This window comes from Tenrec ecaudatus, chromosome 16, assembly GCF_050624435.1.
Source record: "Tenrec ecaudatus isolate mTenEca1 chromosome 16, mTenEca1.hap1, whole genome shotgun sequence".
Taxonomy (NCBI): domain Eukaryota; kingdom Metazoa; phylum Chordata; class Mammalia; order Afrosoricida; family Tenrecidae; genus Tenrec; species Tenrec ecaudatus.
Genome location: NC_134545.1, coordinates 25,876,353 through 25,899,162, shown reverse-complemented (window position 1 = coordinate 25,899,162; position 22,810 = coordinate 25,876,353). Strand labels below are relative to the sequence as shown.

At 57.5% G+C, this 22,810-nt stretch overlaps 2 protein-coding genes across 5 annotated transcripts in view; one reads left to right on the top strand and one right to left on the bottom strand.

Annotated features, from left to right (window-relative positions):
• EMID1 (EMI domain containing 1) overlaps positions 1 to 16,080 on the top strand; it is a 44,745-nt gene extending 28,665 nt beyond the window's left edge. For 2 of the 3 annotated variants that reach the window (XM_075534278.1, XM_075534277.1), the window contains exons 6-15: positions 109 to 229; positions 611 to 700; positions 1,579 to 1,725; positions 2,494 to 2,583; positions 2,728 to 2,780; positions 3,037 to 3,099; positions 3,196 to 3,240; positions 6,237 to 6,281; positions 11,567 to 11,651; positions 15,566 to 16,080. In XM_075534278.1, the coding sequence (XP_075390393.1) occupies positions 109 to 229; positions 611 to 700; positions 1,579 to 1,725; positions 2,494 to 2,583; positions 2,728 to 2,780; positions 3,037 to 3,099; positions 3,196 to 3,240; positions 6,237 to 6,281; positions 11,567 to 11,651; positions 15,566 to 15,693 (867 nt within the window). In that variant the 3' untranslated portion in view covers positions 15,694 to 16,080. Of the gene's footprint in view, positions 1 to 108; positions 230 to 610; positions 701 to 1,578; positions 1,726 to 2,493; positions 2,584 to 2,727; positions 2,781 to 3,036; positions 3,100 to 3,195; positions 3,241 to 6,236; positions 6,282 to 11,566; positions 11,652 to 12,508; positions 12,600 to 15,565 lie in introns of all 3 variants that reach the window. The other variant, XM_075534276.1, reaches the window with a different exon arrangement.
• Positions 16,081 to 17,077: 997 nt separating this feature from the next.
• RHBDD3 (rhomboid domain containing 3) lies at positions 17,078 to 22,739 on the bottom strand. Of its 2 annotated transcripts, none has more exons than XM_075534706.1 (6): positions 22,630 to 22,739; positions 20,578 to 20,754; positions 18,572 to 18,955; positions 17,855 to 18,017; positions 17,462 to 17,749; positions 17,078 to 17,376 (listed from the first exon to the last, which is right to left on the bottom strand). In XM_075534706.1, the coding sequence occupies exons 2-6, from the start codon at positions 20,660 to 20,662 to the stop codon at positions 17,139 to 17,141; spliced, it is 1,158 nt and encodes a 385-aa protein (XP_075390821.1). In that variant the 5' UTR covers positions 20,663 to 20,754; positions 22,630 to 22,739; the 3' UTR covers positions 17,078 to 17,138. The 2 variants fall into 2 exon arrangements, with proteins under 2 accessions (XP_075390821.1, XP_075390820.1); XM_075534705.1 differs by having other exon boundaries at positions 22,523 to 22,736.
• Positions 22,740 to 22,810: the final 71 nt, after the last annotated feature.

Sequence of the window (22,810 nt, the reverse complement as noted above, 5' to 3'; positions counted from 1 at the left end):
TGCCACCGTTTGGAAAAAGATTGTGATCTTCCCAGTCTGGACGCTGGCTTATCCCTGGTGAGACCCCGCACTAACTCCAGCCCTGTGGCCACCTCCCTGCCTTCCCAGGTGGCCATGCTAACAGTCTCGGGACAAGCCATGCTGCCAGCCCCAGCTGCCCCCGAAGACCCTGCCCCACTCTGGGGCCTGCCCGCTGCCCAGGGCAGCCCTGGAGATGAAGGGCAGCAAGGTGAGTTGGTCCGGAGGGAACACTGTCACCGCCACCCCACCCCATGGGAGAAGGAGCACCGGCTTGGGGGTCTGGACCCCACCCCACTGCTGACCCCCATGGGAGGACTCAGTCGTCCTAGCTCTCCAGAGGGTGTGAGGTGGTGGTCTGTAGGGATCCAGACCCCCCGGGGTGGATGGACTGAGGGTGGGAACTCTGGGTGACTGTCCCTCACCTAGGCCCAGCTGGGACACTGACCCCTGCCTACTCAGGGCCACCAGGAGCCAGAGAGAGCGTGAGGGCCCCGCTGCTCTCTCGAGACGGTAGGTGCAGACGGATGGGCAGTCGGGCTGGGGGCAGCAGCCAGCGTCAAGCTGAAGCCTGGTGTGTTTTCATCCCCAGACCGAGTAGGTGCTCGGGGGCTGCCTGGGCCCACTGGCCCCAAGGGGGACACCGGCAGCCGTGGCCCAATAGGGATGCGAGGCCCGCCAGGTAAGGATGGGAAATTCTGCTGCGCTGCCAGCCCTCTCTGGTGGGGACAGGTGGACCCTGCCCTGCCTGCCTCTGATAGAACCCAAGGTGGCGTGAGCACCTGCCTGCTTGTCTCCACTCTGGCCTGGGGCTCCTGGAACTCTGTCTTACGTCCACACTCCTGGGCCTCTACTCCCAGCAGGCTCTGAACCAGCCCCAGGCAAGGGGGCTGGGGCGGCAGTATTCACCTCTGATGAAACCAGGATCCCCTCCACCTCGCAGGGCTCAGCGCGTGGAGTGCCAAGTTCAGCCCCATCTATGGCATTCATGCATGGCTGGGCCTCGGTTTCCTCACATGCACAGTGGGGACGTCAGGGGTACGGGTTCCCGAGGAAGGAGGCCCAGCCACAGGCAGGGTGGGCCGGGGGGGCGGGAGGACTGCAGCTTGAAGGATGACCTGACATTTGCGCCAGGCAGAGCAAAGGCAGGACGGAGAGCAGGAACAGCATACAAAACCTGGAAGGACAAGGAAGAGAACATTCTGGAAATCAGTATGCTAGCAGCTCCGAGGAAAGGCCTGGTGAACTTCCTCCGTAAAAAAAAAAAAAAAAAAAGCCATGGAGCACAGTTATGCTCTGACACCCAGGGGTCAGCAGGAGTTCGAAAGGACTTGACAGCAAGGGCTGGGGGAGGTTGTTTTTTTTTGGGGGGGAGGTGCCAATTGTCCATTCTCATAAAGACCCTAGGGAGGGGCGTGTTCCTCTCTTTAACAGGCGTGGAAACAGAGGCTGACCTGGCCACACGCACACCTACTTCACAGCCTACCTGTCCTGCCCTCGGCTCCTAGAAGCCACCCTGAGGTTTTCCCTGCCTCTTGCACACCCGTGGTTCTGTTGCAGGTCCACAAGGCCCCCCAGGGAGGCCTGGACAGGACGGAGCTGTGGGCAGCCCTGGAGAGAGGGGGCTTCCAGGTCCCCCAGGGCCTCCTGGCCCCCCTGGCCCCTCAACCCCCATTGGACCACCCTACATTCAGATCTCTGCACAGGGTGAGTCAGCCCTGCGGGGTCACACAGGTGCAGGGTGGGAGCGGGAGGTTAGAAAGGGGGACTGGAAGGCACCCAGACTTAGACCCTTCCCCAGGGCCCACTGTACGAGTGTGCCCGGCCACGTATCAACGAGGCCTCCAGCAAGTGCGACTGCTCTTTGGGCACAGAGGAGAAGACTGAGAGCCAGAGAGAGGGCCACTTGCCAGGGTCAGCCTCTGCTCAGAATGTCCCAGCCCAGGCCACCCCACCCCCCCTTATGCCCTGCAGCTGGCTGGGATCCAGCCCTCAGCGCATGGGGAAGCTCAAGGCCCGGCAACAGGAAGCCAGCCAGCATCTGGCCCTGGGATCCCCTCCAGCCATCTGGGCACCTCCCCACCTGACAGGGCTCAAAGTGGGGAGTGCCAGTTCAGGCCATCTATGTCTTTAGTGCATGGCTGGGCCTCAGTTTCCTCATCTGTACAGTGGGAGTAGTGACAGTGCCCAGCCTCCCAAGCACAGAAGCCAGGTACACAGTAGGTGTTTGATAAAGGGTAGCTTTTACTATCCCATTTCATATGTTCCAGTACAGGCTCAGTCAGGTGGATGTTCCAGCTAGACTGGGGGGTTAGAATGCAGGACTCCCTGTCTACAGACATGGGCTTTGCTGTTGACCTTCACTCCTCCTGTCCACTGCCCATTACCCCCGCCCCCTACCTCCCGTGGCCCCAGCAGCACTGGATGCAACCCCACCCAGCCAGCCTTGCTTAGTCACTACCTGTCCTTTCTCAGGAGATCCATTACTGTCCAACACCTTTACCGAGACCAGCAGCCACTGGCCCCAGGGACGTGCTGGGCCCCCGGGCCCCCCAGGCCCCATAGGTAAGTTGATTTCAAGCCTAAGATAAGGAATGGGGCTTGGAGAGGCAAAGGGCTGTGGCTACCAAGAATGACTCACCAGGAAGAATGGTGGACATCTTGGCATGGTATTCAGCACTTGACCTAAGGACACCTCTCTTATCGCAGGGCCTCCTGGGCCTCCTGGGCCCATGGGCATCCCTGGGAATCCTGGACACATAGTGAGTAATTCTCTAAGTATTCTTACCTATCCTTTTATATGTCTACCTCTCTGTCCATCCATCTATCCATCCATCCATCCATCCATCCATCCATCCATCCACCCACCCATCCACCTACCTACCTCTCCACCCCTTCATTCATCCCTCCATGCATCCATCCACCTAGCCACCCCTCCAAAGTGGGGCCCCTCCCTCTGCCCCTCTGCTCATGCCACCCCACCCCAGCACGAGGCTGAGGCTCTGTCTTACTTCTTAGGGACCTCAAGGCCCGACTGGCCCCGAAGGAATCTCCGGCAGCCTAGGAGAGAAAGGCGAGCGAGTAAGTACCCAGGTGAGGGTGGTTAGGGGACTCCTTGGACCCTAGGTCAGATCCTTCCCACAGCTGACTCCACCCTTCTTCTCCTCTCCCAAACAGGGATTACAGGGGGAGCCTGGCCCCAGGGGCTCTGCTGGGCAGCGGGTGAGTTATATTATAGCCTTCCAGGATCCCATAATTCACCGAGCCCTGCCCTGGCTCCATTGTCTGGGGCCAGAGCCCCTGGCTTGCCCGGCAGGGTTCAGAACATGCTTCCCCTCCTCCTGCCAGTTGCTCCCTGTCTCTGGGACCTGTCAGCTTCAGGATCCACCTCCCTTAGTTTGGCTCCTTGTGTTTCTGTTTCTCCTCTGTCTCTCTGTGTCGGTCTCTCTTTTCACTCTCCATCCCTCGACCTGTGGTTATAGATTTGTCGGTTTCCCTCGTAGATAGGTCCATGTATGCTGTATAGATTTTGAAGTTATATTATTAGGTGTATGCACATTTAGGATTTTAGTATTTTCTTGGTCCTTTTATCTTTATGAAACAAATCTCTATCTTTGGTAATAGTTAAATTAAGTATTACCAAATTACTTAATAAAGTAATTTTATTAATTACGTTTTTTGTTTGGTTTTTTTATTAATACTAGGATAGCCAAACCAGCTTCTCTGTGCTTAATGTTTATCTGAGAAGTCTATTTCTGTCCTTTTACTTGCAACCTGTGTCTTTGTATATAAACTGCACTTTTGTGAACATATACTTGGCTATTGCTTTTTTAAAAATCACTTACCATTTATACTCGTGTATAAGCTGAGTTTTCCAGCACATTTGTTAATGCCGTTTTTGTGGTAAAATGAGGTGCCTCGGCTGATGTTCGGGTAGACTTATACTCGAGTATGTACGGTAGTTCATTTCTATTTACTAGGCACCGGCATTGATGTGGCCCTGTTCAAGTCAGCCATCCTGCTCTTTGTGTCCTATTGATCCCATCTGTCCCTCGTTTCGTCTTTGTCTGCTTTTTTTTTAGATGAATTGAGTACTTTTTACAGTGTTGTTTTACGTCCCCCCACTCATCATGTTCAAAGGCTCCCTGGTGACACAGTTATTAAGCACTGGAGGCTGTCTGGGTGAAGCCCACCCCAATAGCTTCCTGGGAGAAAAGACGCTGTGAGCTGCTCCTGTCGAGGTCGCAGCTTAGGGACCCCCCCAAAGGGCAGTTCTCCTCAGCGTGACCCTAGACAGAGTTTCCAAAGGTATGCATCTTTATGGGAGCTGGCAGCCCCATCTTTCTCTCTAGTAGCAGCTGGTGGGCTTGAACCTCTGGCCTTGAAGAGTCCAACACTTGCTCAACGGTGCCACCACGGCTCCTGATTGATCCAGAGAGCTCTTTCCCCTTACGTTTTGGCATATCTTTCCCGTGGCCCTAGAATGGTGGTAGGCAGCCGTCCCCATTTAAACAGGATGCTCCCTGAATAGTTCCCAGGAGGGACGGCTGTTCTACTGTTCTCTGGTGGCTTTTACCTCGGACTTTATGGATTGCCTCTTTATCCTTGGTTTTCAGTAGACTATTTAGGATGTGCCCGGATGTGATTCTCTCGGTACTTACCCTGTTTAAATCAAAATTTACCCGACCCCTGGTGGTGGCATGGTTATGCATTGGGCAGCTAACTGCAAGGTCAGCAATTCAAAACCACTGACCGTATTTACGCTAGCATAAGCTGACCCGAATATCAGTCGAGGCACCTAATTTTACCACAAAAATGCATGAAAAATGTGTTGAAAAACTCAGCGTATACACAAGTATATACGGTACCGCTTCCTGGGAGAAAGATGGACTTTTTTCTTCTTCTTCCCTCCCTGCCTTTCAGTTTCGGTTCTTTGTTGTTTCCAATCCAATCCTCTAACGAACTTTATTTCAGGTATTATAACCTTCAACTCCAGGGTTTCCATTTGATTCTTCCTCCCCCCCAATAGCCATCTCTCCCCCCTGAAATTCCATCTTATTGCCTATTACATCGATTCCAGTAGCATCTTTAATACATTTCTCACAGGCATTTTAAATATGTCTCCCTCGTCTGCTAAGTCCAGCACAGGCATTGGCTGTGGGTCTGTTTCTGTTGATTGGTTTTACTGTTGCCTGTGAGTCGCATTTTCCCGCTTCTTTCCATACCTGCTACATTTTTATTGTGTCCTAGACAATGCAGGTGACATATTGCAGCGACTCGGATTCTGCTCTCCCTTCTCCTGGAGAGGGCTGAGTTTTGTTTTAGTACAGATGAGCCACCTTGTTCATTTGGAGGCTTGGGTTTGGGCTTGATCGAGAAAATGCCAGGTGGGTTTTGCTGTTAATCCTAGAACAAATCACTCAGTCCTAGGCTATAGTCTTTATCCCTAAGGCATGGACTTTTCTGGAGTTGTATTGAAAAGCCTTGGGTATTGATAAGGAGCCTGTGGTTTAGGTGTTGGGTGTCTAACCATAAGGTCAGTGGTTCAAAGCCCCCAGCCACTTCACAGAAAGGCGAGGCTGTCTGCTCACATAAAATGTACAATCTCAGAAACCCTCCAGAGGATTGCTGTCCATCTGCAGGGACTCCCTGCCAGTGAGTCTGGCTTTTAAGGATGGCACAGACTCACAGCCCCCTCGGTGGGGCTTAAACTCGAAATTCTATTTCATCGGTGGTGGCAACCATTGAACTTTATTACCTAGTTCCACCAACTCTCCCATTGATTTGCCCACCCTGGGCCCCCGAGTCTGCCCAGTTCAGATTTTGCTTCTCTGTGTAGCCCCTGCTTTCTTATATTGCCTCAACTTCTGCTTCCCTGGGAGCCTGGACTCTGATCTCTGGCTACTCCCATCACTTGTACTTAAGCTTTCTACTTGCATTCTCTTTGCCAGGCTGACTGGGTGCCCCCGCCAGGGGGTTACAAACAAACCCTGAAGCACAAAAGTACAGGCGAGCTCCTCTTGCAAAGATCTGCCAGGTCCCAGCTTTATCTTCAGACAATGGTTGTGTTGCAGTTTCTCCAAGGGGAGCCCCGTCCAAGCACCTGCCTGCCTCTGTCTCTCAGTCTCTGCCTCTCTCTTTTTGATGTCTGGGCCTCTCTTTCACTTCTCTCTCCTCCTCCCCTCTCCTGCTGATTCTCTCTCTGTCGCTTCTTGCAGGGAGAGCCTGGCCCCAAAGGAGACCCTGGTGAGAAGAGCCACTGGGTAAGCTCCTGTCCCCACTGGCCTCCCTACGCTCCCTCCTGCCCCAAGTGCTCAGGATGGGATTCTGCACTGATGGGCCCCTCCACCTCCCCACTGCCACTGGGTCTCCCAGGGAGGACCCTTGGCAAGCCTCGGTCCTAATGGGCAGGGCCAGCAGACCCCACGCTCTCTGCCATTGTCCCTGTCTCTGCCTTCCCTCCACTGCCCTCCTAAGCCAGGGTGGCTCTGCCTGCCCCTCCCGGAAGGTTCAGGCTGACCCCGGCCTTCAAGTCCTGTCCCAACAAGGGCAAGGGCAGCATGGACATGATCCAAACCAAAGAGTGGGACAGGGCACTTTAGAAGTCCTGTGGTGAAAGGGATAGGGCACCAAGACTCTGCCGGACTTCAGAAATCAATGAAGTTTGGGGAAGGCAGGCCAGGAAATCATCATCTACACATCTGTACCTGGAAACTCAGGTCAGAACCCTTAGATCCCTAAGACCTATAATTAAGTGAGGTCCTCACCAACAACATCACATGCATGGGGACCCATATGCAAAGGGCGGGGAGGGGGGCTGGAAACCACAGAAACTGGAAGGGGCAAGGAACGGGACACCATTGTACACAAAGAAAACCCCTAAAGATTGGGCAGGGGGCATAGCAACTGTCACATACGTAGGAGACTTAGATTAAATGGGAAAGGGGGTCTAGAAACCACATGCCCCCAAGTTCCATGATTAATGTGGGGCCCTAGAAACCATCACAATGACTGGAGATGGTTGTGGGTAACTACAAACCACCACCCACCTTTGAGACATCTATGGGGTGTCTGAAAGCCCCATCATCCCCCTGATTTAGGAGACACTGGGGGCAGGACTGGCGGGTGAGGGCAAACACCCCTCTAAGAGAGAAACGAGCCACTCTGTTGGAGGAGGTCTCTTACCTCACTGCACCCCTCCCTGCAGGCCGGCTGGGAATCCCCGCTTCTTGGCAGATACTAGTTAGGATATGGGAGGCCCCCAGAGCACCCCCAGCTCCTGATTGTGGGGTCAGTGATGGATACAGCCGTGGGAGCCCCCCTCACCCCGCACGAGTTATCCCCATGTTTCCTCATGACTCCTGGGAGCCCGCTACCTCTCTGGCAAGTCTCTTCTAGGCCCTCGCTCTCCCCTGCCCTTTGACTCCAGAGATTAGAACACTCCTGATGGTCTTAAGCTGGGCAGGGTTGAGTAAACCCATGAGAGCTCAGACCTTTGCCTTCCCTAGGCAGCACCACTAGCCTCTCCTGGACCCTTAGTCTGGTAACAACAGGCTTGCTGCCCAACCCCAGAGAATGGGGAAAGGCAGGCTGGAGGCAGAATTAGGCTGGACAGTGCAACCTTGCATAGAGAGCCCCCTCAGGTACTTAGCCCATCGAGGCTGGGCCAGGCCTTGAACCTGGGACCCCCTGTGGGGGTTGGGGCTGAGAGGTAGCAGGGCTCCTTCCCATCCACCCATCTCCCACTCACCCTCCTCTCCTGCCTGCTTGCTGCCTGCCTGGGCTGGGGCCTGCTGGGCTGGGGGATGCATGAGGCTTTGGGGACAACTCTGTTGTTGGCAGACAAGGATGATCACTGTGGAAAAGGACCCCACCCCCAGCCCCTTGGCTCCCATTGTATCCTTTCCACCTACCATCACCCTAGTCCAGCTTTTCAACGCTGTCGGCCCAACTGCAGCTCAGCTGTGACACCTGGTGGTTAAGAAGCATACTGCAGGCCGAGCCAGCCCGAGGCCCGGCTCCGCACAGCAAAACCTTGGCAGAACTGGGGCAGAAAAGTCCTGGCTTCTCGGCTCCCCAAATCAGGAAATTGGTTAACATTCCCAATCACCTCTTTGGCATTGACCACAGTCCCCCACAGTGGAGCGGCCAGAAACAGGCCTGAAGTCTGCAGCCATTGGTCAGAGGGACACTCAGCTATGACAGGGGACACTTCAATGGCTCTGAGGACCCAGGAGTAGCCTCTGGTCCAGCCTAGAGGAGAAAGAGACCAGGGCTGAGTTCTGAAAGATGCACTCAGCAGGGGAAGGATGGTCCGAGGAACAGCGCATGCACAGGCCCAGAGGCCAGCGTGAGCCCAGAGAACTCAAGAAGCTGCAAATATTTGCAGTGACGGAGATGACGGAGATGGTGGAGCAGAGAGGACCTAGGGAGCTGTGTGAAGGACTTTTGAACAGGGTTAAGCAGGGGAGCGACATGCTCAGCTTTCTGCTTGGGAAAGAGCCACCTGGTGAATGGAGGAAGAGAGAGTACAGCTAGGCAGGAGGCTGACTCGGGTATCCTGGGCGGAGATTGTGGGTGCAGGAAGGAGGGGTCATGAGGACAGACTCAGGTGAGCTGAATGACACTGAGATGCCGGTTTGGACTCGGGGAGTTGGGGGAGACGTTTACAATGGTGAGCAAGAGGAGCCTGACGGTCCCATGGGACAATCCTTGCCTTCCACCCGGGAGACCCAGGTTCGCTTCCCAGCTGAAGCGTTTGGCACACAGTCACTCCTGTCCCGTCCCTGGGGGATTGTGTGTGGCTACGATGCTGACACCGTGTCAGTGAAGCGTCCAGACTCCGCTGGCCTGGAAGGAAAGGCCTGGCAGCCAGCCTGTCCACAGGGCCCATCACTGCAGTCAGAGCCCAACTAATCATTGGCAGAGTTGGCCTTTTTTTGTTGTGCCTGGGCTTGCCATGAATTGGGCCAATTCGACAGCAGCCGATAACCACTACCAAAGAAAACCAGAAGGGACAGACACACCGAGTTTGTGGCTGTCACACAGCCGCGTGGGACTGTCCAGATCCTGAGTATGGAAGGCAGATCACCCTGGGAGGGGACCCCGGTGTCAACCTTACACACAGCCAGCCAGGGAGGGCCTCCCTGGTGACATGTGGTTTGTTAGTTTGTAAAACATTTCCCCAGACTGAGGTTTTTTGTTTTGTTTTGTTTTGTTTTTCAAATTTACCAATACTTGGTACATGCGTACACGTCCATGCCTCCTTTCAACCCAATCACCAAACTCACTGCCATCGAGTCAATTCTAGCAACCCTATAGGACAGTAGAACTGCCCCCTGAAGGTCATCTTTCTCTCAAGTTCATTTCAAACTGCTGACCTTGAGGCTAGCAGTTTAGTACACAATCCACACCGCCACCGGAAGCCCTGCGGTTTGAGATTCACCAGTTGTTAATATCTTCCCTTTCATTTCGGGGGAAAAAGACAGGGCTTTCTCCTCCCATAAAGAGTTGTGGTCTCAGAAACTCACAGGGGCAGGGCTATCCTGGCCTATAGGGCTGCTCTGAGTTGGCATCGCCTTGATGGCAGTGTTTGGTTTTGGGGTCTTCTCTTTCCTTGTTTATTCAACCAACCCCCGTGCCGTTGGGCCAATTCCAATCCACGCTGTCTCTACAGAGGCTTTCTGAGACTGTCAGTCTTAAAGGTTAGCTAACCACAAGGTCCGAAGATCAAAACGCTCAGCCGCTTCTTGAGAGAAAGACAGGCTTTCCACTCCCCATAAAGAGTTACCGTCTCAGAAGCTCACGGGGTAGCTCTACCCTGTCCTGTGCGGTCGCCACGAATCGGCATCAATGGGATGAGTTGGCAATGGGTATTTCCACTAGGAAATAGTTCCTAGCTTTTAAGGTCCTAGTTCCTAAAACTCTATCAGCTGGTTTGGGTTTGGTTTTGATTTTTTTTTAACCCAAAACTGAATCAAAGGTTCCCACATTACACTGGGCTGTCATATCTCTAGTTACTTTCTATGGAAACGACTGCTGCCCAGCGTTGCCTCTATTCCTGTATGGATTTCCCTGGAGGGTCCAGGAGACCTGTGTCTCCTCAGGATGTCAATGTCAGCTTGTCCCCTCCTCCGTGCCAGCAGTGACTTAACAGAATTTCTGAAGGTCATCCATTTTTAGACCCTGGTATGCAGCTACCAGGTGACCTTGGGACACTCCCGCAGGCTGAGTGGCCAGTCCTCGTGCTGTGGGCAGGCCGGGAAGCTTGCTCAGACTACCCTGGGAGCCTGGTCAGGGGTTCCAGTCTCCTCATTCAGCACCCGACCCTGACTCTACCGTCAGTTCCAGCACAGCTCCATTGACTGACCTCGAGCTCTGTTCGAATGAAGATGGCCATGTTCCAGAAAGATCTCCAGTCTGCACTAGGGAAGGAATGTTAGCCAGATCATGGGCCTGCTCCTGTGGGTGGGAAGGGCAGGCTGATTGGGAGGGGAGGCAGGGCATACGGCCAGCGAGGTGTCTCCCAGGAGCTCTGAGCAGCAGCTGTCTGCACTTGGGTGAGTGGGGAGCCCCAGAGTGGGGTGGCCTGGGGGTGGAACTGTATAGGAGGATTGGCTGAGGGCAGGGCGGAGTGAGGACCTATAGAGGGTGCACAAGTGAGAGGGGCTAGTCTTGCCAGCCCTTTAAACGTAAGTTTCCCAGTGTCGATGCCAGATAAACACCCCCCTGCCCACCTTGTGCTACCTGTCCACTTGAGCCTGGAGGGAAACATCAGCAGGGACTGCTGAATGCCACCCCAGATGCCCCAAATGGCTTTCACTCATCCACTAACCTACAAGGTGAATGGGTTTGACCAGTGGCATCGCTGCATAAAGGCCTGGCAGCCTGCTGCTGTCACGTTGATGGCGGGAGCCGTTCCACTGCCTCCGTCACATGGTGCTGCCATGAGTTGGAATCAACTCTGTCACAATGAGTCTGGTTTCTTTTGGGAATGGAGTGCCTAAGGCAAGCAGTGTGTCAGGTCAAAGGTCATTACGTCAGCAAGATCACAGGGGGCTCGGGAGTGGCGCAGGGATCCTGCAGGTGGCTGGGAAGGACTGGCAGGTGGCTGGTTCTAGGACAGGCTGACTCCCTGGCGATCTCCAGCACTGGGCATTGTGGGTACTAAAAGAGCCAAGGTTTTCAGGAGGATTGTGGGTAATGGATCCACCCTGCAGACTGGCGCCAGACCGAGGGAAGACCTGCAGGTTCTGGAATAGGACCGACACGCTGCGCCAGGGCAGCCTTGTTTGCTGTGGTGTGGGGAGAACACAGCAGGTTGGGGTCCCACGTGACCTGCTGAGGTGTCCTGGGGGGGTGCTTCTACCTGCCTGGTTCCCGACTGCCCTCTCCTGGTCTTGTCCCAGCTGTCCGTGGGCCCTGGGCTGTGGCAGGTGGTGTGGGACTACAGGTGCATGTCCGGGGTGGAGCATGAGCCCCTCACAGGCTTGCCAGGGTCCCCCTCCCCTCCCCCCTTCACGGCTGCATCTGTCTCTTTCCTCCGCAGGGGGAGGGGTTGCACCAGCTACGCGAGGCTTTGAAGATTTTAGCTGAGAGGGTTTTAATCTTGGAAACAATGATTGGGCTCTATGGTGAGTAGAGACAGACGGACAGACAGCCCAGCCCTTGCCCGCCAGCCTGCTCCCAAACCCCACTGGGGTGGCCCTGGCCTGGGCCCCGTCTTCAGACTGGAATAGATGCCTACCCCAGGCAGCGTCTCCAGCACTCAGAAGCCCTGGGAAGCCAAGACCACCACCCCTGAAGGACTGGTCCCCTCCTCCACAGCTAAAGGGGGTCTTAGGAACCCAGACTCCCACCCCCTGTGGGTGGAGCTGGGCCTCCGGCATTGTGGGTAATGGGTGACTTTGTGGGCAATGTGGTTTCCAGGCAGTAGGGGATTGTGGATATCATGCCAGGGTCCCACAGTGCCAGACACTGGGTAAGAAAGTTGGAGCCCAGGCCTACAGGAAACCCCTGGGTAATGGAGTCAGCCTGTAGACAGGTATCGGGATGAGAGGAAGTTTGGGTTACAGAGCCAGTCTCCAGCTCCGCAGGGCAATGGGTCATGGAGCAAGGGATTGTGGGTAGCAGAGCCAGGCTCTAGAGGACTATGGGTCAGGGATCACTCAGTGTCTGAATTCCTCCCCCAAGCAGGACCTGGTACACCAGATCTCCCACTTCCAGTTTCCCATCCTCCTAACGCTCCCAGGGGCTCCTTTCTAGGGGCTGAGAGCCAAACCCTCACCTCAGGCATTTCCCAGCAGTCTGCCCTCCTCCATCTGGTCACCTGATGAGCCAGCCCTGTGGCCACCTCAGGAGGGAAAGCCAGTTGGGAGTCAGGACTCTTGCCCTGAAGGCAGCTGGCCCCCACCCCACCCACTCTCCCCTTGGCGCCCCCAGCCCTGAGAGGCTGGGCCTGCACTGTCTGCTCTTCTCAATCTCCCATCAGGCTCCTAGCTTACAGAGCTTCCTGCAGCAGCAGGCTCAGCTGGAGCTCCTGGCCAGACGGGTCACCCTGCTGGAAGCCATCATCTGGCCAGGTAATGGCAGGGCGGGCAGGCAGGGGCAGTCCCTTCTAGGAAGGGCGGAGAACACGGAATGTGGCTCCCAGGGCTGGGCCCAGCCAGCAGACACTCATCCTTCAGCCTCGCTGGCCCGCCGGCCGCCAGGCTGGTACCCGTAACTGGTCCTGGAGTGCAGGAGCACCTACTTGGTGCCAGGTCCCTTGCTGGCCAGTCCTCAGCAGATGAGACACATGTAAGCCTGCACTCATGGAGTTTAAGGTGAGAGCGGCCATGGCCTGGGAAGTACAGGCAGTCCTGGCCCTAGGCTGGGTGAGTATAGGGAGGGCTGCCTGGAAGAGGTGACCTCTGAATGGAGACTTGAATTAGCGAGGTCAAGGAGGGAGGAGCAAAGAGGAAGAGGGAGGCCAAGACCAAGAAGCTGGAGAGACCCTTTGGGTGTGGGAGTACCAGGAGGTTGCTGAGGGCAGAGCATCCAGCCGGGCCTGGGCTGAGAAGGTTCTAGAGGGAAGGTTGGGGAGACTCAGGCGGGCCCCTCCTGTGCCTGGCAGTGGGGACATAAGTTATGGTGGGACACAGGAGACCTCGCCCCCCCTGGATGGAGCTAGGTGTGCCCCTTCCCAGGCCTGGCCTCTGCCCTTCACTGACCTTCCACCTCTGCCCCCTCTCACAGAGGCTTCAGAGCAACCTCTTTTACAGACTGGCAACCCAAGGCCCAAAGCAGGAAGGAGAACAGAGCCACCCTCTTTCACTCAGCCAGCTCAGGAGTGCCAGCCTGGGCGGGCCTAGGGCTCCAGACAGCAACTGGACCCCTGCTTTCGGGAGCTTCCCACCCTGCAATGAGAACCCCCGGGGTATGGGAAGCTGAGGGATTAAGAAGCTTTCTTGGAAAAGGAGCCCCACTGGAGGCCAGCTTGGGACAAGGCCTAGGGCTGGCTGCCAAGCCCTTCCCACCACACCACCCAGCTTTCTTCAAGCCCAGAAAGAGCCGCACCATCTCCCCCACCCAGAGGAGGGCCTTGAAGGTGCCCCTGCCTCTTCTGTCAGGCGGACAGCAGAGACACAGCCAGGCATGGCTCTGACTGCCCCACTCCCCCCCACCCACCCCTCAGAGGCCCCCTGAGCCAGCCAGGAGCACTGGCTTGGAGGAGGGGATCCTAGAAGAGAGAGCAGAAAAGGGGCTGGGCCCCTCCCTGGTGGCCCGGGGTACACAGAGGTTAACTAAAAGCCCACATGGGGGGCACATCATTGATGAGAGTGGTTATGAGAGCTGCCACCGAGAATTACACTGATCATCTCCGGTGCCTACCATGGGGCCCTGGCGGCCTAAGTGGGCTAGGTGTTGAGTTATCTGTAAGGGCTATGGTTCAACCCTGCCCACCACAGTCTGGGAAATGTGAAGAAGCGGTTCTACCCTGTCCTGTAGTGTTGCTGTGGGGCAACCCTTGCCAGCTTGCTGGGTGGGCAGTCTTGATGGCCATGTTGCAAATGAAGAACCTGAGGCTCAGGGGCTCTTGGGGCTCCCTGGGGGTCACTGAGATGGTAACAGATCAGGCCCGAGCTCCAGCCTAGATCCCAGGCCTGGCTCTGCTCTACTGACCCAGGTTTGCTGAATGCCGATGGGGGCCCAGGGGGCAAATGAAGCCCTCAGAGTGGATGTGTCAGAACAGCCTCTCGTGACCTACTCACCCTGAGCAGAACCTGGATCTAAGCCACACCATATCCTCCCTGGTGGCACAGTCTGGAACCAACCAACTGCCTCAAGGGGCAAAGATGAGGCAGTCTGCTTCCAGAGAGCTTGGCAGCTCCAGCGAGTGGCCTTTCTCTGTCTCAGAGTCCCTCTGCATTGGGATCAGCTCAGGAACAGTTGGGTGCAGGTGGAGGTGGATATCGGGGTGTGCAGGGGAAGAGACCCCACGTTCTAGGTGAAGTGTTGAGGTTCAGTGACAGGTCCGAGACCTCACAGAGGGGACCCCCTCCATTTCCCCCAACTTGGGGGACCTCTCGTTCCCTGTGGAGGCTAGGGTACCCAGGGCCAGGGATGGCCACAAGCGCAGTTCCCTCTATGGAAAGGTGTTGCTCTCCAGGTCCTATGTTTGTTCTGGGACCAGCGTGGGGGGAGGGTGTGGCACAGGGGCTCAGCCAGGTTTTCCTTCCTGGGTGCCTCTCCCCTTGGAAAAACAGCACATCCCTCTAACCTATCCACACTCGTCTAACTATGGGAGCGACTGAGATGGTGCTCAGAGGGCTTCCTGGTGGAGGTCATTCCTACTCTGGGTTTTGAAGGACAAGTAGGAGCTTCTTGGGCGACACAAATGTCTGTCATCCGCAGTGTCACTGCTAGGGGCCAGCGGCCTTCCAGGCTGGGGTAGCTCTCGCATCGGTGTCCCTGGTTTTAGAGAGGAAACAGCTGAGACCCCGACTGGTCAGGCCTACGCAGGACTTCTTTACACAGGCAGAGCCTGGCTTCCCTGAGGCCTTCGCCCCAAGGAGCAGAGGGGGTGTGCAACCTCGGTTCTCCCGGCTATGAAATGGGTGGGCTCTAGGTATCCCTTCACCCCAAATGGAAGAATGGGAGGACACGTGCATTTTATGGAGCACTTTACTAGGGGGGGAAAGTGGGTTATGCATTGGGCTGCTACCCACAGGGTCTGCAGTTTGAGACCACCTCAGGAGAAAGAGACCCAGGAAGTGTGATAGGCTCATAAACCTGCTTGGTGGCAGTGAGTTCCGAGCTGAGTTCTACGAGGGGCTAAACATGTCATAAACCCGGTGGGTTGAGAAGGAACCAGGCCGAGGTCCTGAGTGCTCCCACTGGGCGGAGGGCTGGTAGCCCTGGGGATGGGACATTCCTGACTTCCCACGGACGGCAAGGTTGGAGTACACTTGGCCAAGGGGGCCCGGCCGTGCCACCACCAGAGGGCTGAGGGGAGGTGGGTGCCACATGGGACCTACTAATGTGGCCTCTCTTCTTCTCCTGGCAGAACCTGAGCTGGGGTCCGGGGCTGCCCCTGCTGGCACAGGCACCCCCAGCCTCCTACGGGGCAAAAGGGGAGGACATGCCGTTCACTACCGGATTGTGGCCCCCCGGAGCCAGAACGACAGGGGCTGAGGGCAGCGGCAGCCCCTCAGGGTACACCGGGCCAGCCCCGCCCAGGAACCACCGGCTGTATTTATTGATTCACTTGGGGGCCCTTCTGCCATCTCGGTCTTTGGGATAGGCCGGACTGCCATCTGAGGTTGAGGAAAGGGGTGGCCCAGGGGTGAGGTGAGACCTCTTTCAGGGCCCTGGGTCTGTTGCCCTCTGTGGGAAGGGTGCCAGGGACACCACTTCTAGCCAGCTCACTGCTCCCGGGCCACCCAGGCCTGCAGGTGGCCCAGGGTGCTGGGTCCCTCCACCTGTCTCCTGGTTTTGTTTTCTGGTGCTGGCTCCCCTGTCCTGAAGCCCAGCAGTCCCTGGCCTTTGACTGGAGGGGTGGGGGCTCTCCCTAAATTCTGCCCCCAAGGGTCTCATGTGGGGGTGGGGACATGAGCAGGGATCAGCCATCTGCTCCCACAGGTGCCTGTGCCAGGTGCCAGGAGGTAGAGGTGTCCTGGCAATAAAGGCCCCCAGCCTGATGTCCTCCCTAGCCTGGTTTCTCTCTGTGCTTAACTGGTGGGCAGGAAGGCCAGCGCATAGTCTCTCAGCAATGTCAGCAGCCTCCCTCCCCACCTGGGGGCGTGAAGGACCCCTCGATGTGTGAGCCAATCGGGTTAGTACCCCCAAGGCCAAGTGTCAATTGGTGGCATTGGTTTCAGAACCACCCCCTGGGCAGGGTTGCCCCTTCATCAAAGCAAGCCAGCGGGCAAGAGCTCCTCTACACCAGGGTGCCTCCTTCAGGCCTTCCAGCCCCAGCCGGACTCCCACATGGCAGGTGACAGCAGCGGGGGGGGGGGGGGCTCCCCTCTCTTCAGCCCTCCTTTCAGGCCCTGGCCTGGGATCTAGCCCTCACAGGCAGCCCCAGCGAAAGCTCATTCCAGGACAGGCAGCAGCCTGCAATCATCCCCATAAAGCCCAGTGCCCCGGGGCCCCTTCAGGACACACACACACACACACACACACGCGCGCGCACACACACAAGGAAGGCCTAGGGCTGGCCAGGAGGGAGGCTGCTGTGTCAGGGCTTCCCCTCAAGGTCAGCAGGTACTTGGGCCTAAGGAGACTGAATCTGCCCTGGACAGTCAGTGGGGAGACATTCCTGCCAAATCCAGGGAGGCTTCCTGGAGGTAGAAGGTTTTGGGGAAAGAGGCCAGGGCTGTCCCTTGGTAGAGGGTCCAGCCCACAGAGCAGGGGCAGGAGCTGGTGGGCAGCTCTTCCGGGGACACTGGGAGCTGCCCCCCCCCCACCCCCAGCAGGCCTTCACCCACAGCTCCTTCCTTCACTTGTGTGTGCAAGCGTGCTCCCAAGGCCAACACGGAGCCGGGTACATAGCTGCCCCAAGGAAGTCCACACTGGATAAAAAACAAAATCTGGTTTTTATTCTAAGCGAGTCCCCTCCTTTGGCAAAGCTGGGGCCATTACACAGGGCCAGGCCTGTGGTCACCCGAGGGCCCCACTGCGCCCTGCCTTCTGCCTGGGCTGGGAGGGCCGGGATCCTTGGGCTGGGAGGGCCAGCCTTTCACCTCCGTGACCAGAGCCTCAGCCCCCACCTGCCCGTCGACCAGCAGCGACACGGCACCCTCCACCCGGCCCGTGGCTGCCAGTGCCACCACTGCCTTCTCTGTGGGGAAGCCCATACGTTCCAGCTGCTGCAGCCTGGGGGTAAGCAGAGAAAGGGGTCAGGCCATCCATCCCCCACCCTCACAGGGGGCTCTTCCCCTTCCCCTCCCCACTGCCTTACCGAAGAGAGGAGACAGAAGACTTGGGCAACCACAGTGGGCCCTCGGGGCCCAGGCCCGGCCCATCCAGGAGCGAGGCCTGCAGCGCCTCCTGCAGCATCTGTTCGTCCAGGGCCGCCCACAGGGGGGCCTCCAAGGGGAACCTGGGCCCAGCCCAGGCCAGGCCTGCCTCTAAGGAGCCCTCCCATGGGGGCTGCAAGGCCTCCAGGCCTAGTGGGAGAGGTCTGGAGGCTTCGCTGCCCGGCCAGAGGCTAGGGGAAGCTACTGGTGATGGTCCAGCTGCTGGAGGCCTGAAGGGGCAGAAGAGGAGCCTGACTTCAGCCACCGTAACAGACTCCCTGTGCTGGCTGCTGTCCTCCGACCCTCCACGTCACCCTCTTGCCAGGCAGCCTCACCTGGTGCCCGGTAGGTGGCTGGTGGGTAGTTCAGCCAAGCTTCCCTGGGCGGGCAGGAGCCTCAGCGGCCAGCACCCCGCAAGGGCTCTGCACACAGCGCCCTCCTGTAGCACCTGCAGCCGCCGCTCCGACAGCTCCAGCCACCGGAAGGCCCCCGCGGCATCTGTCTGCCCAGGGCAGGGCGCTGGTCAAGGAAAGCCAGGCCAGGTGTGTGGTGGGCATCCACTCATGTCTCACTTGTCCCCGGGGGAAACAGCAGGGAGGTTCAGAGAGGTGACAGCCCTGCATGAAATTACTCTGCCAGTGAGAAGCTGGGATGTGCCTTCAGCCCTGCCTTTCCCCACCCACTGATGGACACTGTCACCCCCCGAGGCCGGCCCACTGCCCCCACCCCCTAGGATTCAGGGAGGCCTGAGAGGTGCCTGCCCTGAAAAGGAGAGTGACCCTAGGGGGTCGAGTGCATCTCCTTCCCCCAACAAAAGCCACCACGGGTCACAGGAGACGCCCCTCTTGGTTCCCAGAGCCATCCTTTGCCCCTACTACACCCTCTGCGAGGGGCCGGGGCAGCTTCTCCCCTTGTGCTAGCTCTACTAGCCGTGCGCTCCCCAGCTCAGAGTCCATTCGGAGTTCTCAGAGATGTTTCTGGAAGGTGTGCAGTGCTAGGGCTTGTCCCCACGTGCCACTTCCTCCCACAGACCGTGGGCCCAAAGAGGATACAAGCCAGGCCAGCAAGCAGGCCACAGAGGAGCTGCAGGAAGGGCGGTTCGGAGCTGAGTAGAGGGGTCAGGCTCAGCAGCAGCCATGGGGCCAGCCATGGTGGCAGTGCCCCCCGGGGCTGTCGGGGGCGGTGACCCTGGCCTGCCAGCATGGCCAGGTGGATGGGCATGTATCCACAGCCGCCAGCTACCCTGGGCACCCCAAGGCCCGCCAGCAGCATGGCCAGCAGCCCAGTGGCCAGGGCAAGCAGGGCCACGGCGTGCAGAAACTGCAGTGAGCCCAGGCGGCGCTCCTGCTGCCAGCCCAGTATGGCCAAGAGCAGCAGGCTCAGGAGCAGGCCCGGGAGAGCTGTGTGGCCCAGGGCGTGGGTCAGCAGCCGGTGCACTAGGAGAGAGAAGGGGCTCAGACTCCAGCTCCCAGGCCCAGCCTCAAAGGCTGCCCCAACTCTGTCAGGTGGGGTCACCCTCCACCAGCCACCCGCAGAGCCAGTCTCCCCTCTAGGAGCCAGGGTCTTAATCAAGGCCAGCCGCTCATCAGGATCAGACCAAGAGGCACGATGGCCAGAGCCTGCTGTGGTACCGAGTGCTCACCATGCCCACTGCTGGACAGAGGCACCTGTTTATTGAATCCTCCCGTCCTGGACTCCCGCCCATCCTCAGCTACATGATCCTGGGCAATCACCTGGCATCCCTGACCGTCATGGGTGTTTTTCAAATGTAGACTGTAACTGTTACTGGAAAATCAACACACACATAGACACACCCCAAGCCCACTGCCATCAAGCCGAAGATGGACTACAGCTGCTCCCGAGGATTTCAGAGGCTGTAAACAAACCTATGGGAGCAGACAGCCTCCTCTTTCTCCCAAGCACCAGGAGGCCTCTGTGAAAGGGAAGCTGAGAGGACCTCCGACCCACCCTGCTGGCTCTCGGTCGAGGCTCAGCTGAGCCTGCTCCCCCCCAAGGGTGGCCTTACCCACACACCCTGCAGGCCTCCCTCTTACTACCACTCATCTCTCTGCTCCCATCTCTGCCTCCACCACCTCCTGGCCTCCCTCAGAAGTCGTCCTGGCCAGTGACCAGTGACCTCCCATGCCAGGTGTGATCCAGACCTCTGTGACGCCTGTCCATCTGACTTGCACCCAAAGTCACCTCTGATGTCCTGGGTCCAGGGCCAAACTCTCTCTTTGCCACCAAACCTGCTCTCTCCAGGATCTCCCATCCACCCTTCTGGTTGCTCCCACCCTAAACCACCTATCCCTCTCCCTGCCACCTGTGAGTCCTATCAGCTGCCCTCAAGATGTATCTGCAAAGTCACCCTGTGCCACAGCCAGGCCATTATCTCACAGCAGGCTTGCCTCTCCCCCTGGCCCCCTTCAGTCTATTCCTCACCCACAGATGGCACATGTGGCTGCACTGCTCAACGTCCTCTGGTGGCCCTTAAAGTTCTCAAAGTCGAGCCCCTACACCCTTTTAGCCAACTGACTCCCACCCCCCATCCTTGCAGCACCCACTCTGCATGCGGGGCCTAAAACACCCTGCCCCTGACCCCTGAGTGGCTGGTCAGTGTCCTCAGCCCCTGCAGGGCTCTGCACCATGGCACCCTCTGGAACTGCCCAATCACTCTCTGTCCCTGACTTAGCTTCATTTGCTGCCGAGCACCCACCATCCTCTGATCTAGGCCTTCCCTTGCTCGAGCCTTGTCCATTTACTTATTCAGATGGCCAGCGCCGTGAGAACAAGGCCTGGGCTCTGTTCCCTGCTGCAGCCCCGGGACTGAGAAACGTTGTGTATTTAGTAGCTGTGCGATGACTATTTGCCAACTGGATGAATGGACGTGTGCATATCAAAATCTGCTCTGTGTTATAGTTACTCAGGAACCTCCAATTGTCCTCGATAAAGGATGTGCTCCTAACGGGACCCCCAGTTTTCAGGTGAAAAACTGAGGCCCCAAGAGAGCAAGTGAGTGGTCTCAGCCCCACTGTGAAGTCTCCCATGGGGTCCTCACCCTGTCTGGGTTCCTGCAGGAGCTGTGGGGCCAGGGTGAGGCTGGGGCCGGCCCCCACCAGCCACAGGACAATCAGCAGCAGCATCAGGGTGGAGGAGGTGAGAGGCAGGGCTGGGAGCCTGGGGCGCCTGTGGCATGCATGCCAAAAGTGGCTGAGAGTGGTCCTGGGGCTGTACGCTGGGTGCAGAGTGAAAGAGGAGCACAATAGCAATGATTACTATCGCAGCCTTTCTCTCACTGACTCCCTCACCCACCCTACCCACGATCCCATTTCACAGCGGTAGAAACTGAGGCTAAAGAAGCTTGGCCAGAGCAGAGCTTAGACCCTTCGTCCATCTGCCTGCTGGCCTGGAAGGGTGGCAGGGGCTAGGCCCAAAGAGCCCCAAGCTCTGTTTAAGGGCAGGAGATAGGCTAAGGGAAGCTGAACTGGGCCCTGAGTTCCCATAGAGGGGTGCAGCAGCCCAGGGCAAATTCAATGCCACCTCCAGCCATCCTCTGGCCCCGCCTTCCTCGGACTGGCTCTCTTGTTGGTCAGCCACCTTCCTTTCTTCCAGCAAATGTGCCCAGCCTTAAAGCTCCAGGCCCTGAGGCTAACATGCCCTTGACCCAGGAGGCAGGATCTGCAGGGAAGACATTGCACAGCGAGCCAGTGAAGTGCCACTGGCTCCTTCACAGCCTCTCTCGCTAAGCTCACGCTCCCTAGGAATGTCTCTTCTTGCTGCATCTTCCTGGCAGGTTTCCCAGCCTCTAAGCTTCTCCTTCACCATCTGTAGATTGGGGATTAAGAAAAATCATTTCCTCACAAAATGGTAAGAAAAATGTATGGGCTAAGGCAGGGCCTGCATCTCGGCTCCTACTCAATTTAGTGTGCCAAACCCCTGGGCAGCCAGACTCTAAGTTTAAGCGCTGGTCCTCACACATGTCTGTTTCTTGCCCACAAGGCAAGGCCTTTTCTCCCATTCTCTTCTTTCTCATCCAACCTGTTGCGTAGCCTGGGCCTCCAGTCTCTTGTGGGGCAGGATATGGGTCCCCAGAGACAAGACTGCCTTACTTTGAGGCTCCCTTGCCAGGGGCACCCTCGACATCAAAACCCACCTATAAAAGCTCCTGTGCTTGCCATGTCCTTCCTCCCATCGCTCCCAAAGGAAAACTCCCATTCATCCTTCGAAGGTTAGCTCAAATGGCCCCTTTTCAATGGAAATCATGTCCATCCTAAGAGCTTGGGTTGGCCTTTTTTGGTCTCTTAAGTGCCCTGAGCTACAGTGAGGACTCTTTCCCTTATCCCCGAGTTTGCAGGGGGCATTCCTTCTGTGTGCTCCCTAACCGACTTGACTCTGGTTCCACTGAGGGGGTTACAGAGAACACTGCCCCTTACTGAGCTTCAGTGCCTACCCAGGGGGCTGGGCTCCGCCATCTCTGAGGTCCTGTCCAGGAGAGCCCTCCAATGCTAGCTTCCACTACAGCGTCACTGCTCTCCCAAAGGCACTGTAGAGAGTGTCAGGTTTGCCCCTAGAAATCCAGAACTGGGACTTGAATCCCCGGGGCCTCAGTTTATTCTTCAACAAAGTGGGGCTGTCCACCGTCGGACCCTGTCATCTACTGGGAAGCCAGAAGTGCAGAATGGGGAGAGGGGTGGGGAAGATTCTTCCCGGGGGAGAGGTGTACTCATGTGTTTGTAAGCGGGGGGGGGGATGAGGGCGTGGACCCTGCGTCTGGATAAGGCTCAGCTTTGTGACTCTGGGCAAACCAACGTCCTTTAAGTCTGTTTCCCCGCTGTGAAAAAAACATGGGCTTAGAATGAAGGGTGATGAAGGGGCCTTTCTCAAGCTCGACCGTTATTGAGGTTCTCGGAGCCAGTCGCGGCGTTCGGGGCCACCTACCACCCCCCCCCCACCACCTCAACCCCCACCCCGCGCCGCCCCGGCCACGCGTCCGGGGTACTCACTGCGGAGCGCGGCCCCCCACCCCCGGAAGGCTGAGCGGGCCCCGGTGAGCATTGGAGCCCGCAACCCCGCACCGAGGCCCAGGCGCCCCAGCCTATTCTGCACATACGAGGGCGCGTGACCCCCAGCGGCCCTCGCGCAGCCCTCTCGCCGGCCGATTAGTCAGCAGTTGTTCTAGGCCCCGGGTCCCTTCCCCCAGCTCTCCCGCTGACCTTCGTTTCCCTCCAGAGCGGACTCTTTGGAGACGGTCCCTAGAACCAGCGGACGGAACCATTACTGACCTCGTGCAG

Bases quoted from the DNA above. Each gene is read 5' to 3' on its own strand.
- RHBDD3 (XM_075534705.1), bottom strand. From the start codon at position 22,574: ATGCTCACCGGGGCCCGCTCAGCCTTCCGGGGGTGGGGGGCCGCGCTC. The intron at 18,018-18,571 runs GTATCCTCTTTG...CTGGGCAGACAG, and splicing joins CCTGCTTGCTGGCCTGGCTT to ATGCCGCGGGGGCCTTCCGG. The intron at 17,377-17,461 runs GTAAGGCAGTGG...GCTTACCCCCAG, and splicing joins TCTTCTGTCTCCTCTCTTCG to GCTGCAGCAGCTGGAACGTA.